The 13,723-nt window shown below is 41.7% G+C and overlaps 1 protein-coding gene across 1 annotated transcript in view; it reads left to right on the forward strand.

Annotated features, from left to right (window-relative positions):
• The window catches only part of kcnk3a (potassium two pore domain channel subfamily K member 3a), a 65,301-nt gene extending 53,950 nt beyond the window's left edge, over positions 1-11,351 (forward strand). Inside the window, exon 2 of the mRNA XM_090242597.1 lies at positions 5,919-11,351. Coding sequence (XP_090098723.1) covers positions 5,919-6,883 — 965 coding nt within the window. The 3' untranslated portion in view covers positions 6,884-11,351. The remainder of the gene's footprint in view (positions 1-5,918) is intronic.
• Positions 11,352-13,723: the final 2,372 nt, after the last annotated feature.

Consider the following 13,723-nt stretch of genomic DNA (forward strand, 5'->3'; position numbering starts at 1 on the left):
AGGGTTGAACCTGCTGAGGTGATGAAATGTGGAGACCCAAGCTATAGGTTTCTGTAGGGTTGAATCTGCTGAGTTGATGAAATCTGGAGACCCAAGCTATAGGTTTCTGTAGGGCTGAATCTGCTGAGGTGATGAAATCTGGAGACCCAAGCTATAGGTTTCTGTAGGGTTGAACCTACTGAGGTGATGAAATCTGGACACCCAAGCTATAGGTTTCTGTAGGGTTGAATCTGCTGAGTTGATGAAATGTGGAGACCCAAGCTATAGGTTTCTGTAGGGCTGAATCTGCTGAGGTGATGAAATGTGGAGACCCAAGCTATAGGTTTCTGTAGGGCTGAATCTGCTGAGGTGATGAAATGTGGAGACCCAAGCTATAGGTTTCTGTAGGGTTGAACCTTCTGAGTTGATGAAATGTGGAGACCCAAGCTATAGGTTTCTGTAGGGTTGAACCTTCTGAGTTGATGAAATGTGGAGACCCAAGCTATAGGTTTCTGTAGGGTTGAACCTTCTGAGTTGATGAAATGTGGAGACCCAAGCTATAGGTTTCTGTAGGGTTGAACCTTCTGAGTTGATGAAATGTGGAGACCCAAGCTATAGGTTTCTGTAGGGTTGAACCTTCTGAGTTGATGAAATGTGGAGACCCAAGCTATAGGTTTCTGTAGGGCTGAACCTGCTGAGGTGATGAAATGTGGAGACCCAAGCTATAGGTTTCTGTAGGGTTGAACCTGCTGAGGTGATGAAATGTGGAGACCCAAGCTATAGGTTTCTGTAGGGCTGAACCTGCTGAGGTGATGAAATGTGGAGACCCAAGCTATAGGTTTCTGTAGGGTTGATGTACATGCTTTAGAATGTTTTGATTATATGCCTTGGCTTTCCTATGTTTTATTTTACAATTTGTATCATGTTAAATATTAGCCCCTATTGGGAGCCATTGTCAGTAATACGTTTAGAACTGTCACTTTAGTGTTAGTTTCCTTACATTTTTAGCTTACGTTTTGAAACATTCCCTTTGGTTTACTTTTCTTTCCTCTGTCACGTAGTTGTTGCTGAGGGTCGCTAGCATTAGTGGATCATGTTAGTGTAACGTTGTGTAATAATTTGAATCATTATGGAACTCAGACCATGTAGCAGGTTAAACGTGGAGCCTGGAGCACGGTTCACCATGACTGGGCCGTTGTCATACAGTTCCATGATTAGTGAGGATTACGGTAGATTTATAGGACTATTATTCAACCTCTATTGTACACTTTTTTTCTACTTTCCAATATTTCATGGTTGAACAATTGATTATGGCAACATTCAGGATGAATCAAACCACTATTTTTGATTGACCAATGTATTTTGTGCCTAAAGGATCTCCAAATCTTTTAAAAAATGTATTATTCATAAATACTTTCCTAACCCTAAATAATATACAAGATCAGAGTATTTTTTTAAATCCACCAATTGGTGCTGAAAAGAAGACGAATATGTTTGTATTTACATGTCTTTCTTTCATTGATCCCTAATATTCTGAACCTCTCTCCATATATTCCAGTGAGTCTGTCAAGAATATTCCAATTAAAGGTACACCAAATTTAAAGGGATGGCTTTAGATGAATGTACTGAAAACCCAATTGAATGAAAACTACACGAAAAGATCTGTTGGCCAGCAAGTGGGATGTTTTTTTAGCGGATTAATGTCATTTATTCAGTATGCACAAGGGAACCACACCTGCAAAGTCCGTTCAGGTAAGTCTGAATATCAACTACTGAGAAGGAAAGGTGTGCGTAGGAAAGGCATAAAAAATGCCTGAATCAAATCAAAGGACCTTTTTCTGCATCCAATAGCTGGTCAAAGGTTCAGTGACAGCATCCAATAGCTGGTCAAAGGTTCAGTGACAGCATCCAATAGCTGGTCATGGGTTCATAGGTCGGTCGGATGGTCAGTCAGTCAGGCAGGCGTCAATCTAATCTCTTAGTCGACAGTTAGTGGACTCGTTACCTGCCATATAGGGTGATGGCGCACTTCTCCTCTCCCAGTGGCTGTAATCAGTTTGGACAATGTGAGTGGGCCCTGGAGGAGCAACCGCTGCGTGCCAGCCAGAGTCAGCCAGAGCCACTGACACATCCTGAGTCATCATGTCGGGGCGAGGGGACACAGGCACAGGGTAAAGGGGGCGTGTTGTTGTGTAACAGGGGCCTCCCCACACTCCCACTGCGGGGGCTCCCAGCCCTGTCGCCTCCAGCTTCACTGCCCGATAGTGACGAGCCGCCCGACTGTCACTCCAAACTTCCCTGTGTCCTGTGGAGTTGTTCCTTGGTCGTGACAGCTCATGACAGCCCCGGGATTCAACCAGCGCCTCCTCAACTGTCACCTGAGAGACTTGGTTCAGCAGCACAAGATGCCCCCGAGGCCTGGGAGTACTTATACTTATTATACTTATCATCTATAGTGTACAGTGCATTCAGAAAGTATTTAGACCCCTTGACTTTTCCACATTTTTTTTAACATTAAAGCCTTATTCTAAAATCGATTAAAATGTTTTTATTGTCTCATCAATCTGCACACAATACCCCTATTTTAAATACATTTGCAAACATTTCTAAAAACCTGTTTTCGCTTTGTCATTATGGGGTATTGTGTGTAGTTTGATGAGGATTTTTTGTATTTACTCCATTTAGAATAAGGCTGTAATGTAACAAAATGTGGAAAAAGTCATGGGGTCTGAATCATTTCCAATGCACTGTACACCCTGGTTGAAGGACTGCGTGCACTGTGCATTACAGAGTCCAACAGAGTACTTAGACTGTGTACCAAGCTCTGCACGGTCATTTACAGAGCAGTTCTACAGTTATCCGTAGCCTACAGTATACCATCCTGGGTGAAGAACTCTGAAGAGTAGTACCCAGGACACAAAGGATATACAATATAAATATTTCCATAAGTAGTTATGTTGGCGCAACACAGCCATTTCCATTCGACCTTGGTTGAGGAACTGTGGAAGTGAACATTGACATGGGGGGAAAACCTTGAAACCCTCGACTAGGCTGAACACCAACATCAGCAGACTAGACATAAGGCATTCTGCATGAGCTACTGCTTGGCGGTCTAATGATGCATGTGGATTGCCTGGCCAGGAGGGAGTTTGTCGTCCAGACGTAAGGTAACAACAGCAGCTTTGACTAGGGGCTATGCTGAATTATGAATACAGCAATGAGTTAATACATCTAATGTTGCAAAGGAGAAGTAAAGAATAATTTACATAACCACGACAGCAGTACAATTTTCTTGAAAAGACCAATCGAGGTCGCACCCAAGGTTATTGACAACAGAACCTGTTGATCAGTTGGTGAAGTAATCCCACCTTCATCCCTTGGTTTTACAGTCCTTCTCAAGGTTGACAACAGGGAGCATATCAATGGAGTGAGGGAAACGGTGTGAGATGGGTGGAGCTGCAGGGAGCGACCTGTGACATGTGGTGCCCGGTGTGACAAAGCGTGAGGATTAGAAGACAATGAGAGATTAGGACTGGCTGGCGGATGGTTGACACAACAGCCCTGGCTGATTGAGCCGTTACATTCAGTACATTTAGTGAATGAAACATAGAACATTACGTGAAAATATTGCCATTCACTTGATAAATTCTAGTGTCGATCAATCTCATTATTCATTTTTGTTAAACAGTTTAGTTCCTACAGATGTGGTCAAATATATTGGCATATTTGCACGATTCACTATTTCTTCCTAAATTAATTGAAATTGAAAACTTTTGTTGTTCACCTGTATTTGTTTGATTTACAACCACACAGGGCCCCACAAAAATTATAATCTTAACTGAAATTGAGATTTATTCACTTCAAACCAAATTAAGTTATCGCACCTGGGGTAAGTGGCAGGTGCCTACAGTGTAGAAATATCAATTCAACACGTTTTGAAAAGAGACAACAGAACATTCTGCTCCATTAAAGCCTCTCCATCTCCCCTATAGGACAAGGTGAAGAAAGATAGAGATGGAAAACTCATTGGAAAATAACACAAGATCTCAGGATAGAGAGATAAATGCTTTAACGCACAGTAGATGGAACTAAAAATAGCTAAGTGTCGTCAGGAGGTTAAAGTTATGGCTTCTCATTTCGGGGATGCAGAGCCAAAGCCCAGGACAGCTTTCCCTTTCCAAGAGGCAATGTATCATTCGTAATGGTTGTCTTTTTTTGGCAGCGTGGCGGGTAAGGCTTTAAACTGATTTGCCTTCAGAGAGACAGATTAGTTAACCACACAGGTTGGTGTGACAATAAAACCACATCCCTTGAATTTAAATCAAACGGCAAAGTAATTACTTTCAAACAATTGGACATTGTTTTCCATTTGCAGCGTCATTGTTATCTAAGACCGGGTTGCAAGGCTCTCGCATGCAACGGGTCTGCTGCCCGTGGAAACACATCCCCCTTGACAACCATGTTATATTACACGTGTGTGGGACAGGATGTGTGTGGGACAGGATGTGTGTGGGACAGGATGTGTGTGGGACAGGATGTGTGTGGGAGAGGATGTGTGTGGGACAGGATGTGTGTGGGAGAGGATGTGTGTGGGAAAGGATGTGTGTGGGATGGAGGTTGGCTGCACTTTTGATAGTCGGTTAAAGGTTGATTTTTTAACCTGAACAATACTTCACCTGAAATGTGTCAGGGTGCATGGCAGATCACTGGTTCGGTGGGTTTATAAGTTCGGCCAGCTCAGCAAGTGTCCACGGGATGAGTCATTTCTTAGGAACTGCTGTGAAGTGTTAAAAAAAACGTATTCCATCATCTCAAGTGGTTTTAAGTGTCTCTCTCAATAAGTGCAAGATCACTAAAATCGGTTTATCATCTCCTAGCAACCCTTTTAAGAGAACTGTGCCAATCGTCGAATCATATGTCATTATTTCATTATGACATTGACTTCTAGAGTTGGGCTCTCTGCTTAATTTGGGACTCTCCCTCTGGTATTTATTTGTCTTGGACCAATCCTGTCACAGCCTGTTCAGTTGGCCTGGTAATAGTATAATAAATGATAATACAAACCTTGTACACCTACCAGTAACATGATCAAAAACAATGCCCCTAACTGATCTGTATTCAAAAAGAATGAGCATTCATATTGAGAGCAAGTGCATCTCCTCCAAACCCCATGGCTCTCGATCTTATTTAAATATCATAAAAAATGTAAAGTGCTAATTAGAAGCAACTGTCCGTAGTGGTCTATACTCGCCAAACCCCAGAGAGACTGACTCGTTATGAATAATTCAAGGCCTCTCTCTCCCACAAGACATCAATACTGAGCCAATCTCACTACCACTACTGCTGTGCATTCATAACTCCCTTGCATTCTCCCAGAGCCTCTCAACATTAATCAGATGGGCTGTTTTAAGAATATACAATTGTAGTGAATTGGCATTCTCGACCTTCACCTATCTGACCGGGTTTACTATCTCAATTGACTAACTAACTCAACTGAATAACTCAACTAACTCAACTGACTCAACTAAGTAACTCAAATAGCCCAACTTAGTAACTCAACTAACTCAACTCAACTGACTAACTCAACTGACTCAACTAAGTAACAACTAACTCAACTGACTAACTCAACTGACTCAACTAAGTAACAACTAATTCAACTGACTAACTCAACTGACTCAACTAAGTAACAACTAACTCAACTGACTAACTCAACTGACTCAACTAAGTAACAACTAACTCAACTGACTAACTCAACTGACTCAACTAAGTAATTCAAATAGCTCAACTTAGTAACTCAACTAACTCAACTCAACTGACTAACTCAACTGACTCAACTAAGTAACTCAAATAACTAAATTGACTAACTAACTGAAGAAACTGCCTATATTTAGTCTGTTCCATCCCACTGACTCTCTACCCCTGTCTCTTCTCTGTCCTAGGTTACGGCCATGCTGCCCCCAGCACAGACGGGGGGAAGGTGTTCTGTATGCTCTACGCCCTGCTGGGCATCCCTCTCACCCTGGTCATGTTCCAGAGCCTGGGCGAGCGCATCAACACCTTGGTGCGCTATCTGCTGCACCGCCTGAAGAACTGCCTTGGCATGCGGCGCACCGAGGTCTCCATGGTGAACATGGTGGCCATTGGCTTCATCTCCTGCATGAGCACGCTGTGCGTGGGTGCGCTCTCCTTCTCCCACTTTGAGGGTTGGAGCTTTTTCCACGCCTACTACTATTGCTTCATCACGCTCACCACCATCGGCTTCGGAGACTACGTGGCGCTGCAGAAGGACCAGGCTCTGCAGACAAACCCCAAGTACGTGGCCTTCTGCTTCATGTACATCCTCACCGGCCTGACTGTGATTGGCGCCTTCCTCAACCTGGTTGTGCTGCGCTTCATGACCATGAACGCGGAGGATGAGAAGCGGGATGCCGAGCAGCGCGCCCTCCTCTCCCAGAATGGCCAGGCAGGAGGGCACAACCACCCGGGCTGCGCCCCCGACCCACCTTCCTCCTCCTCGGCCGCCTCAGGGTGCAGTGGGGGAGCTGGAGGAACGGGAGGACCAGGAGGGGGCGGAAACAGTGGTGTTGGGGGAGCGGGGCGGGGGCTGCGTAACGTGTATGCGGAGGTGCTCCACTTCCAGTCCATGTGCTCCTGCCTGTGGTACAAGAGCAGGGAGAAGCTGCAGTACTCCATCCCCATGATCATCCCCAGGGACCTGTCCACCTCTGACACCTACATGGAGCAGGGGGAGGCCTTTTCCTCTGACGCCCTCCACCCCCTTCACTCCAACGGCTGCGTCTACAGCATGCACCACCCCCATTCCGCCATCAGTTCTGTGTCCACGGGCCTGCACAGCCTCACCCCGTACAGACTAGGACACAGCAAGCGACGCAGCTCCATCTAGAGGTCTGGAGGACTCAATGCTTAAAAGAACCAACCCACACCTTTTGTCTGCCGCATGGAAGGACCCTAATACTGTGGGACTATTTTCGATGGACTAAACCAAGATCTAAATCAGGGGTGCTCAACTTACAGTCCTCAGGGGATCCCTGTCCTGGGGTGATGTGTTTTTGCCTGGCACTTTTAAATGATCGATTAATGCCACTGATTTTCCAAAAACAAGAATAGGCCTCGAAGACCGAAGTTTTGCACCTGTGAACTATGTCCCTGCTATATTTTCAGCATCCCTTCACCGTTTGCCGTATTTAAGGTTGAAGTTATTGCTCTTCACCATGTGCAGATTTTTTGAACGATAAGATGACACGTTACACTGTGAGAGACAAGTATTTTTATGCGAAATAGAGGGATTATGTATTTTAAGAAACTGTGCATCATGATAAGCCACATGACTTAACAAAACCTGATTTTAAGTGTGGTGAGTGAAGTTTGTCTCTTTTTCACAAAGAAGAAAGGGACGTATTAAAGTATTACTCCCAATAATCATCCATTAAATAAATGTAAATATATTTGTAATATGGATACTGTATTTAAGCAATGTACTTACTAGGGAAGAACCAATTGTATTAGTGAAAGTGTTCTAAAAACTAAATTGGCTCAAGCCAAACTTTTGATTTGCTTTAGTTTCTTACTGTATTTATCTCTCAAACCACAAACCAATCATACATTGTGCTACGTTTTGTCATTTTCTTTTTAATGCTTTTTTCTTTGTGTGTGTATAATTGTTTTACTGTATGTTTGCTATTCATCTGTTTTATGTTTTCATAATAGGGTTTTACTCAGATCATGTGGGCTCACTTTGTGCATAGTAGACAGTCTAATCTTGTTCACTGCTGCACTTTATAACATTATTGTATGCTTTAGGGCGCTGGATACCAGTGCATTACATGGAATTGAAGATCCTAATTTATGCTAACTCACCTGATGTTTTGGTACCTAAATAATATATTCCTATGGATGTCATGCTCTTCAATGTTGTCAGAGGGAGATTTGAAATGGCTTAGTTTGGCTCATAGCCCAGCAGGCAAAAGTGGGTACAGTTACAGTGCCTTTAGAATGTATTCATACCCCATGACTTATTCCACATTTAGTTACGTTACAGCCTGAATTTGGTATAGATTAACAAAACAAAAAACAGACATGTATCACCTATACACACAATACCCCATAATAACAACGTGAAAACGTGTTTTTATACATTTTTGCAAATGTATTGAAAGGGAAATACAGGAATATCTCATTTACATAAGTATTGATACACCTTTGCTATGACACTCCAAACTGAGCTCAGGTGCATCCAATTTTCTTTGATCATCCTTGAGATGTCGCTACAACTTGATTGGAGTCCACCTGTGGCCAACTGAATTGTTTGGACATTATTTAGAAAGAAAAACACCTGTCTGTAAGGTCCCACAGTTGACAGTGCATGTCAGAGCGGAAACTATACCATGAAGTCCAATGAACTGTCCACAGATCTTTGAGATATAATTGTGATGATATGTCTGGGGAAGGGTATAAAACCATTTCTAGAGTGTTGAACGTTTTCAAGAGCACAGTGGTCTGCATCATTGGGAAATTGAAAAAAATATGGAAGTACCCAGACTCTGCCTAGGGCTGTCCGTCAGACCAAACTGAGCAACCGGTCAAGGGAGGGGAGGTGACCAAGAACCCAATGACCACTCTGACAGGACTACAGAGTTCCCTGTCTGAGATGGGAGAACCTGCCAGAAAAACAACAGACTCTACATTACTTCACCAATCTGGGATTTATTGAAGAGTGGCCAGAAGGAAGCCACTCCTGAGAAAAAGACAACAGCACGCCTGGAATTTGCTAAATAACATGTGAAAGAGTCTGAGATCTCTTTGGCCTGAATGCAAAGCGCTGTCTTTAGAAAACCAGGCACAGCTCATCACCCGTCTTACACCATCCCTACCGTGAAGCATGGTGGTGACTGTATCATGCTATGGGGATGATTTTCAGCTGGCAGGGACTGGGAGACTGGTAAGGATAGAGAAAACAATTAATTGAGCCAAATACAGGCAAATCCTTGATGTGAACCTGATTCAGATTGCAAACAACCTCAGACTGGAGCGAAGATTTACGTTCCAACAGGACAATGACCCCAAGCATACAGTTAAAGCAACACTGGAATGGCTTCAGAACAAGAATGTGAAAGTCCTTGAATGGCCCAGCCAAAGCCCAGACTTGAATCCCATTGAAAATCTGTGGAAAGATTTGAAGATTATTTTTCACCGCCACTCCCCATCTACCTTAACAGAGCTTGAGAAAATCTGCAAGGATTGGAGAAAATCCCCAAATACAGATGGGTATCAGCTTTGCACAAGACAACTCAAAGCTGTAATTGCTGCCAAAGATGCTTCTACAAAGTATTGCCACAGGGGTGTGAATACTTATGTAAATTATATATTTCTGTATTTCATTTTTAATTAAAAAATGTTTAAATCTAAAAACATGTTTTCATCTTTTCATTATGTAGATTGCTGAGGAAAAACAATAATTTAATCAATTTTGAATTCAGGGTGTAACACAACAAAATGTGGAATAAGTCAAGGGGTATGAATACTTTCTGAAGGCGCTGTATGTCTTTGTTTGGGTTGGTTGAAAAGAGATTTTTCAATGCCTTTTGGCTGTAACTGGCTGTAACTGGCTGTAATCTGGTTATTTTACTATATAACAACCAAAATATGACTTCTTGATGACATCAAGAAAAAGGGTGTCTTTAACTGCTTGTAATCGGTTTATTTGTTGACTCCTCAACTAGAAAACAAATGTATAACCAGAAAACAGCATCTTCATGATGTCAGAAGGCACATCTTCTTAGGGATAAAATGACATACCAAATATAACTGCCTGTAGCTCAGGCCCTGAAGCAAGGATATGCATATTCTTGGTACCATTTGAAAGGAAACTTTGAAGTTTGTGGAAATGTGAATTAAATGTAGGAGAATATAACACAATAGATCTGGTTGAAGAAAATACAAAGAAAAAAAACAACCGTTTTTTTCCACCACCATCTTTGAAATGCAAGAGAAAGGTCCCACTAGTTGCAATTCCGATGGTGTCCACAAGATGGCAGCGTTGTATGTGCAAAGTTTCCGAAGGATATCTTGAAGTATGAGCGAACTACATGACATTTAGTGTGAAGTCACCCAGGTACATTTGGGCAAGTCGTGAAGGAGACATTTGCATTCATATGACATTTTTCTGCAAGAATATCGTACAATCTGTAAACTTGTACTTTGATTTAGCTTTTCCAGTATTAGTAGCATGTTATAAGTTCAAAATGTGCAAAACAACCAGTTTTCATAACTTCATAACTCTGAATATTCTGATCATTTTTGTCCAAAAGGAAAAGGCATGCTGTCTCACAAGGTTAATAGCTACATTTTCCAACAGATACATGGTTTCTGGATACTCCCATAAAGCCCAGCTCATTGGCTATCTAGCTGGATTTGTTTGACCCCGATTGGTGCTTATTTGGCAAATTTAGTCGTTCAAGTGAAGACCGCCCACTTCTTCAGCGTGCCATGAAGGTTTCGCTGTCTGACCAAATATGTGTGAAGTCTGGTTACGTTCTAGGATCTCTGGTGAATACATACGAACGTGATTTGACTGGCTGAAACAATGTTTAGGGTTAGAGTTTCACAGATTCCTTTCTTTGCAAATTGAACGAGTGGAAAAACAAAATTGATCGTGCGTGCTATATGGACCTTTTTAGGATATGAAAAAAGATTTTATCTAACAAAACAACACTTCATGTTATCTCTGGCACCCTTTGGATGATAAATCAGAGCAAGATTTCAGAATGTAAGTACACATTTCACCTTCAGAGGTGAATTTATCAAAACTATCGCAGTGAAAAAGTGTTTTGTTGTCAGGAGCTCTCCTCAAACAATAACATGGTATTTTTTTTGCAGTAAGAGCTACTGTAAATTGGACAGTGCAGTTATATTAACAAGAATTTACGCTTTCAGCCGATATAAGACACTTATATGTACCGACATTTGTTGTTTCTATAAAATCTGCAATAGTGACACAAGGCGCTGCATGATTTACAACTGTCCGGGATGGGACGGGACGCCGATCCCTAAGAATGTTTTAATTCAAATCCATCTGAAGTGATTCAATCAAAAAAGGTTTCAATGAACCTTAGTGAAATGCTTTTAAAATCCTTCAAAAATATAAGTAGCATCTCATGATGTTTTAAACAACGTCTCATTGTTTGACCTCTTCAGCATAATTCAGTAAATCACATATTTGTGATCCAGATATCACCACAGACACTTTTAAGACTGTCCTATTTCTTTATGAGTTGGATTTTTTTTTTTTATCATTCTACCACTGATTCGTCTAATCTTCTTAATAAAGTTTATTAATTGGAAATTGACTACAATTTTTTGTTGTTGTCATTTTTATTTATTTGCATCATGATTCGGTGGTACTGGTTACCCACGTTGAAAGTCAAAATCTCAGTTCATCACATTATTTCTTAACTGCTTGGTGAAACAAAACGGAGACCCACATTGCCTCAAATAGAGCCAGTCATAGACATCTCCTTCACACCTTGAGATCAGCAGAAGGTCACAACCATAGGTGCTGCTGCATCAGGAAGATGGTCCATCCCTCCTATGACTACAGCATCTGCCGTCCAACACCTTCCACACGCCTGCACACCCGTTGATACCGCCCCCAGACGAATAGCAGTAGGATCTTCAAACAAAGTTGTCAGCTGAGTATACAAGTCTATTCTCTGCACGTTTGCAGACACTCCAGTTTGTCCAGAAGTAGTGTAATAATGGTCATTTTTAACAGCTTAGCTAAACAACAAGCTAACTTATAAACTCTGAACAACAACAACCATTTTAAAAACAATTGCATTGAGGATTTTACATACTGTAGTTTGTATCACAATCCTACATTAGAAACTAGTTACACTTTACTTAGGGTGTACATTTATAATGTATTGTTACTTGTTTTAAGAATGTACTGTATGAGTCCCTTAGAATGTATTATAAATCAGTTTATATACTATTTTCTAGGTGTATTATAAGCAGTTCATAGATACTTATGACTTATAAATCTAATGCATTATAACAGAATCAGCATGTTTCTTCAGTAAAGTTTTACAAACCTTTTTCGATAACTTTTTCATAATGTTACGGAAATAAGGCAGGGCAAATAAAAGTTTAGGCATCTCCTCCTTAACTGGCCAAGCCCACGCCATGACACATTTTACGTAAGCCCATGTCAAAGCGCTGACAAAGTCCCACCTTGATTCGAGTGATTCTCCTCTCCTCTCCCCTCGTCCTCTTTTCCGCTCCATTTCCTGTTCGACCTGCCTATGCTGCGACAAGCTTGGCTCCTCCTAATGCGTCTTATGCCATTACCTTGCATCCTTCACTCACTGTTGTCCCGGACCATCGCTCGGTCCCTGTTGCTGTTTGACTTCCTCTCAGTAATCATCAAGGTTGGTTGTTTGACCTCTCTGTCTTTGGCTCACCTCTCACCACCTCACAACCACAGGGTTGTCATTTTCTTGGAAGAAGGAGGAAATTAATTCTGAAATTCTTCCTTTCATCATTCTCCATTGCTTAAGGATGGAGAAAGTAGCTCTGGACAAAGAAAAAGTTAATAAAATCATCACAAAATCGTTATAAGAGGGGACGTTCAAGATTCTTCAAGTTGATGTAAAAACATGCACATATCACTCACATTGATTTTTAGCTATTGGTGGCTAAAGTTATCTGAAGTTTGTAGTGGCTGTTTAGAGAAAAGTGAACCATGGATTACAGTTTCCCCTGGTCCATAGACTACTTTCAGGGTTAAAAACCATCTAACATCAAGTTGTAAAATATTTTTGTAAAATCCTTAACTTCCCTTTTAAGCAACAAGTAACAGCAGACAACAGTACCAAAATGCATTTTAGTCTTGGTCCATAATAGTCTCTACTAGTCTAATTTGTGCATAGCTCTTGTCAATAATGGATATAGTCGGATTGTACTGTAGCTAAGTACATTCTTTGCTCATTTTAAGTCTGTTCATAGCTTTCAACTCTCCTATTTCAAATGTGCTGGTTATTTTACAATGCCATTAACCATTTGCATTCCTAGAACTGCCAGAAATCCTTATTTGACAGAAAGCACATATCCAAGGCCACACAGGTTAAATTCCAACTGGAAATGAAAATGTTCGATGGATGTGATAGTTGTTGATCCAATGGGAGCTGGTCAGAGTGCTAGCAGTTGTTTCAAGCAGCTACAGAGAAACCAGCTGGAAAGCATACTATTTTCACTCTTATTTGATAAGAACAATCTGAAATCATACCATCAATGAGACATGGCCATAATTGTTATGGTGAGTGAATGAGGACCCAAAAGCGAACTAACTTAAACAGAGCTTCTTTAATAACCAAACATAGGTAGGCTCAGATAGACCGGCAGATTCCGACAGGACAGGACAAGGTTACAGCAAACATGACGATAGTCTGGCTCAGGCATGAAACACAACAAACAAGAATCCGACAAGGACAGGAACAGAAACAGAGAGAGATATAGGGACCTAATCAGAGGGAAAAAGGGAACAGGTGGGAAACGGGGTGAATGGGTAGTTAGAGGAGACAAGGAACAGCTGGGGGAAAGCGGGGGAGAAAAGGTAACCTAACAATGACCAGCAGAGGGAGACAGGGTGAAGGGAAAGGACAGAGACAAGACACAACATGACAGTACATGACAGTACCCCCCCACTCACCGAGCGCCTCCTGGCGCA

The sequence above is a fragment of the Oncorhynchus mykiss genome, chromosome 8 (genome assembly GCF_057628025.1).
Source record: "Oncorhynchus mykiss isolate SJ-2025 chromosome 8, ASM5762802v1, whole genome shotgun sequence".
Classification (NCBI taxonomy): domain Eukaryota; kingdom Metazoa; phylum Chordata; class Actinopteri; order Salmoniformes; family Salmonidae; genus Oncorhynchus; species Oncorhynchus mykiss.